At 34.2% G+C, this 5,774-nt stretch overlaps 1 protein-coding gene across 3 annotated transcripts in view; it reads left to right on the top strand.

The window, feature by feature from the left end:
• The first annotated feature begins 496 nt into the window (after positions 1-496).
• Positions 497-5,774, top strand: part of LOC144965367 (integrator complex subunit 3-like) — a 41,229-nt gene continuing 35,951 nt past the window's right edge. Inside the window, exons 1-4 of one of the 3 annotated variants that reach the window (XM_078900623.1) lie at positions 497-588; positions 1,726-1,843; positions 2,810-2,893; positions 5,590-5,673. In XM_078900623.1, coding sequence (XP_078756749.1) covers positions 1,760-1,843; positions 2,810-2,893; positions 5,590-5,673 — 252 coding nt within the window. In that variant the 5' untranslated portion in view covers positions 497-588; positions 1,726-1,759. Of the gene's footprint in view, positions 845-1,725; positions 1,844-2,809; positions 2,894-5,589; positions 5,674-5,774 lie in introns of all 3 variants that reach the window. The other 2 variants (XM_078900624.1, XM_078900622.1) reach the window with 2 other exon arrangements.

Raw genomic sequence — 5,774 nt, 5'->3', positions numbered from 1 at the left:
TCCTTGCCTTTGACCATCCATTGAGGTTTGTGCTGGAATATTTTCATCTCGTCGGAGCACGTGTCCGAACAGTTTACATCTTTGCTTCTTTATTCGCTTACTGACTGGCTGTACTCTGCATCGGTCATACACATCCTCATTACTGGTGTTGTCTGGCCAATGAACCCCAATAATTCGTCTCAGTTGTTTGCGATGAAGGGAGTCCACTGTGTCCAAATGAGTCTTTTCTGCAACACCCCACGTAGGTACCACAATTAATTGTACATACAGATTGGCAGCACGATCGCTTCGTAAAGGCGTATTCTTTTATGTTGATTAATTATGTTCGTCCTGTTCTCGAAATGAAGTTTGAGCTAGTATTTTTCTCCGTTTTATGTCTTCATTCTCATTATTCAAGTTTCCAAGTTTTCTTAGGTACACTTTTCTATTTCGCTTGTTTCTCGTTCCAATGTAAAACAAAATATTGTTTCGTTGCTTTCACGAGCTTCAACTTTTCAATGATTAAAATTCGCCACCATTCATTGGAAATGGAAGACAGTGCTGCTCTTCGTGGAATTTAAATCTGATATTTCCATATTAATATGGACCGTATGTTGTTAATCTGCCAGGTGTTTAATGATGTGACACAAAATATATACATGATTGCTAAATTTAATCGATTTATATTCTGAACGCACAGTAAATTCGACCTAAAAGATTCGTTTCATTCGCCACCGAAGCTCTCCCATTTTAACATCGTAGTTACCCCCCTTCATTCTTTATTCCTTCTCTACACTTTCTTCCTATCCTAAATCCAAGTCCCAAGAGAACATTCATTATTAAGCCGTTCCCTTTCTATTTAAAGGTAATATATAACACGAATTATATGATTTGTAATTTAAAAAAAATATGTTAAATAGTGAATCTGTTAGAAATATAGTATAGACGTCTAGTATTAATATTCATTAGTATGTGATGGTGATGGAGACAAAAAAAGTATAACTATAACAAATTTGGAGATAAATACTGAGACACGAATCATGAATATATGTTGCACAACACTCTTGACTCTGATATTATAAAATACAATTCAATAAGATATCAATTAATAATATAAGCAATGTGCAAATAAAAATGTGTCGATCAATAAATTTCACAAGCCAGGTAATTTTTAGAAAATATTTTCAACATGCTAATATTAGTTGAGCTCGAATGAAAGAAATCCACCGCCAATCAATACCAATGCCAATAAATACACAGTCATAAAAATATTATGATTATTTTTAAAGATTTAATATAGAACCACCTATAATTACATAGTCATAAAAGTATTGTGATTCTTTTTCTTATTTATATAGAACCCTATTTGCATAACAAATATTAATTCGGATAAGGATAAGGAAAGACAGTTCTTTCCTGTTTTTCGTGTGAGGAAAAGGCATTATGATATAATTAAGTAGCCCCTCAGAGCCACCATTGGGCTCATAGAGTCGGGAGTTTATCCCGGTTTCTATAGCATTAAAGTTAAAGGGACACTAGCAATTGCTTTTTCCTCTCTGGATAGGAAGCTAATCTTTCACAAATTTACTTTTGCCAGATCAGACCTAGCTCCTTTGCGTTTGAAGTGAGTGCTATGTCAGTTGAGCTATTGGAACCTATTTAGTGAGAAGTTTATTTGATTAAAAAAAAAAACATAAATATTTGTCATATATGCTAATTTAGCAGATTTTATCTTTTTATCTACAGCTCAAATTTTCGGTTATGTATTTTTCTTGACATAATGGAGTCTGGTGGCAGCAAGGAGAGGACTTTTTCAAGATTACTTTCTCTTAGTCCCATCGACGTCAAAGATGAAATTGATGAGGTAATAATTTGAAAAATTTTTCAACTAGATAAGATTATATTATTTATGGTCTTTTAATTTTATTACTTTTAAAAATTATTGGTGTTGATATGACCACATTGCAAGCTTTTATAACACCTTATAAAAATAAATTTGTTGACTGGTGCCAGCACAATTTTCTTGAAATTAATACCTCAAAAACTAAAGAACAAATTTTTACCAATAACAGAAAATACGAACATTTTAAACTTGTTAAAATAGGAAATGTTGATGTAGAAATTGTAGATGATTTTAACTACTTGAATTTCAAACATCATATTGACATTATGGGCAAAAAACTAACACAAAGAATGTATATTCTGAGGAAATTAAGATCCTTTGATGTCAGCAAAAAGACTATGCTGCAGATTTACAACTCCTTCATTATGAGCGTTATTACATTTGGCATTACAGTGTGGCATGGTGGATGTGGGTTAAGAGAAAAGTCAAAGATAAATAAACTTATCAAGGAATCGAGTAAAATAATAAATTCCCCTCTGGATGGTGTTGAATATTTGCATCAAACACATCTAATTAAAAAAGCTGTTTCTATCATTAATAACAAAAACCATGTGCTTCATCAAGAATTTAAAATTCTCCCATTAGGTAGAAGGTATGTTCTCGCACACTGCAGAACCAACAAATACAAAAGGACTTTCGTTCTTTCTGCAATTAAATCAGTAAATGCTTCATAAGTCTGCATAAGTCTTAACAATGTATTACAATAGAGGAGGGGAATGGATAGAGGAAGAAAGAAAGAGAGATAGAATTATTAGAACATAGAACATTATTTTAAAAGTATTTCATTTAAAAAAGATATTTAAATTATTACATATCGATCATATTTTGGTGTAAACCTTGCAATTAAAAAAAGAAAAGAATAAAAAAAAATTTAACTTTCCATTTTTTTTCTTCCTATTTAAAAGTATGAATTTTTTCTTTGTTCAGAAACTGGAGAGATGCTACAATATAATTGTGACTTTGATGACAAGTACTTCAGAAAGAGAGAACAATGAAGCCCTCAATGCATATGTAAGTTCTCTTAATTCTTTCTAAATAAAACGGCAGTGTGCAAATGGATGAATTGCAGGCAAATTATGGGAGTGGAATTAATGGCTCTGTGCCTGTCTACTCTTTTATCAAGACTGTTAACATGGTCAGTACAAGAAATATAAAAGATTATTAATAATAAGCTTTGGCTTTCGTGTTCAGTCCTTTGGCATGGCAACTTAAACACTCATTAATTCACTGAACATAGGAATGAGTTATAGTCAATGACTGATGTTGTAAAAGCGTTTATTAAAATAGGAAATCTAGCTTGTGTTCGTACTGTTTGGAATGGTAATTTATTTCTTTGAGGTATGCTGGGGCAATATCATAAAGAGGAGAGATAGATGAGATATTTTGATGTGCATTGAGCATGTTGAATTTAAGGATTAGCAAATATTGTGGCCTCTGTGGATTGGTGTTAGCTTTCCAGCTTGCTTTTACCGCAACTTGAAATCTAACTTATATCACTATATTCTCATTCTTCTTATTTATTTACCTCTTCTCTCTCTCCCACTCTCTCTCCCTCTCTCTCTCTCTCTCTCTCTCTCTCTCTCTCTCTCTCTCTCTCTCTCTCTCCCTCTCTCTCTCTCTCTCTCTCTCTCTCTCTCTCTCTCTCCTTGTCCTTCCCTCCCTCTTCCTATGTTTCAGATACATTGAATTCTTAGGCAGTAAGATTTGTTAAAGAGTGTTTCAGTTTAATTTGGTGTTACAGATGCTTTTTGATGATTCTCTCTCTTTTTTCCCCCCTATTTATCAGTCAAGTATAATATTTAATAATTACTATTATAGTGTGTGTCATGTTTATTTTCCATTCAATGCTACAATGGGCCCTCTGTAATCAGGAAAAATCCTTTGTCACTAAAGTTGCTCGATTAGCAGAGCTTTTGAATTTGCTGGGTAGGGAATTATTCATTATTTCTGTTATGCTCCAAGCTTTGGAGTGCTTTTAAGCCACTTGCCTTACAAATGCAATCTTTGTATTTAGAACAAGAAAAGCCACGAAAATGTTTGGTCCTAAAACATCGACAGACAACGTTTTAAAACTCTTTTTTTAAAACCTATAATACTTGTTTGTTTAGCTTGACATCTTAATAAATATATACTACTACAACATCATACACTGTCTCAAGTAGACTTTCAGATTCATTTTTCTACATGTATGCAATTAGATGATTGTTAAGCACAGCTCATTTAGTCAGTTTGCTTATACATGAATTAGGCTGGTCCTCAAAACTTAAGTCAATTCACCATTTGATTGAGAAGTATATACCTGAGTGATAGTTGATGTTTTTTTTTGTTTTGTTTTGCAAGATGTATAAATAATAACGATTAAGATCGGTTAAAATTTTTCCTGAATCATTCAATCAAGCTAATTGGTTATCAAAAATGGTTGCATGGTGATGTCTTAGTGGGGCATAAGAAATCAATTGTTAATAATTTGTAACAAAAGACGACTGGATAATGCACCATCAAAGCCACATCTTTGGTCCTCAATATGTTACATGATACCTGCTGATGTAAGCATACACATGAGTTGACATATTTTCCTGACCCTTTCTTCTTCTTCTTTTCTTCTTCTTCTTCTTCTTCTTCTTCTTCTTCTTCTTCTTCTTCTTCTTCTTCTTCTTCTTCTTCTTCTTCTTCTTCTTCTTCTTCTTCTTCTTCTTCTTCTTTTTCTTCTTCATTCCTCTGATGGACATCTATGGCTGCAGTCCGATATCTGCTATGAAGTCTGTGGTCCGCTTTAGGTCCTCAGTCTCACCATAGAGCTTTGTGTTGAGTGTTGTAGGGGTGACCCAGTGGTTCGAACGTTGCACGTTGTATAATGGGCAATCCATAAGCACATGTAAAGTGGTTTCATGGTCGGTTCCACATGGGCAATAAGGGGTTGTTCCAATACCTAGCTTTGTAAACATATGTCCTCTTAGTCTATTGTGTCCTGTTCGGAGGCGGAATAGGGTGACTTGGCTACTTTGCTGAATGGCATGTATTGGATCCTGCTTGTTGTGTTCCAGGTGTGTGTCATTCCTTTCTTTGTCTATTTTTAGCTAACCCTTTGAATTGGATTGTAATTGTGTGGCGGTTCACATCTCAAAAGATGAGAGGCAATTCTGCATGCATTGGTGCGGCATGCACACAGTCTTTGACAGCAACATGTGTGTAGTGCACATATTATGCGTTGAAACGGCAAGCGATGGGCCAATGTCTTTGATTGGAAATTATTGCTTTGTTTGCATATAACATTTTGTGATGGAGAACGGGGAAGGTTGAAATTGTCAAAATGAATGTCAAGTACAGACCCAATTGGTCATGGACCTAATTAGATTAAGTGAAAGCATTTGTTATTAGTTTCAGTCCCTTGATCTGGGAGTTCAAGAGTCCACTCATGTGCTAATGTCATCTCATTATAATTTGTGTTGTTCACTGGTAGAGATGAAATCTTTTGAAACATTTTTTTCATGTCTATTTTCCTCATTATAATGTTAGACACAACCAATGGACACAATGTGATAACAAAACACATTTTCCTAATAGGGAAAACTCTACTCTGTGGGATTTTGTCTCAGCTGCTGAGTTTCCCAATTAGTAGTGAGGTCCTGGATTCTGAGGTCCCTTTGTGCCTTTAATGTTTTATTTAGGCCCATGACATTGGAAGACTGACATTTCATATGTTTCAGGTTTGTAAGGGCAATCAACAACACGATGAGGTACAGATGGGGTTGTTGTATGCTGTTCTGGTAGAGCCAAAAATGCAGGTTAAGGTAAGATATTTTTTTTTTTTTTTGCTTTTTATAGTTCATATTTTTTGGTCTGGAAAGTCTCAAAATTAAATTGTTATTAAAGGGTCATGCTAATACTAAGA

This window comes from Berghia stephanieae, chromosome 2, assembly GCF_034508935.2.
Source record: "Berghia stephanieae isolate SIO BIC M18660-M18661 chromosome 2, UCSD_Bste_1.3, whole genome shotgun sequence".
In the NCBI taxonomy this organism is placed as follows: domain Eukaryota; kingdom Metazoa; phylum Mollusca; class Gastropoda; order Nudibranchia; family Aeolidiidae; genus Berghia; species Berghia stephanieae.
The sequence above is the reverse complement of the archived record's forward strand: the minus strand, read 5'-3'. Positions and strand labels throughout refer to the sequence as shown.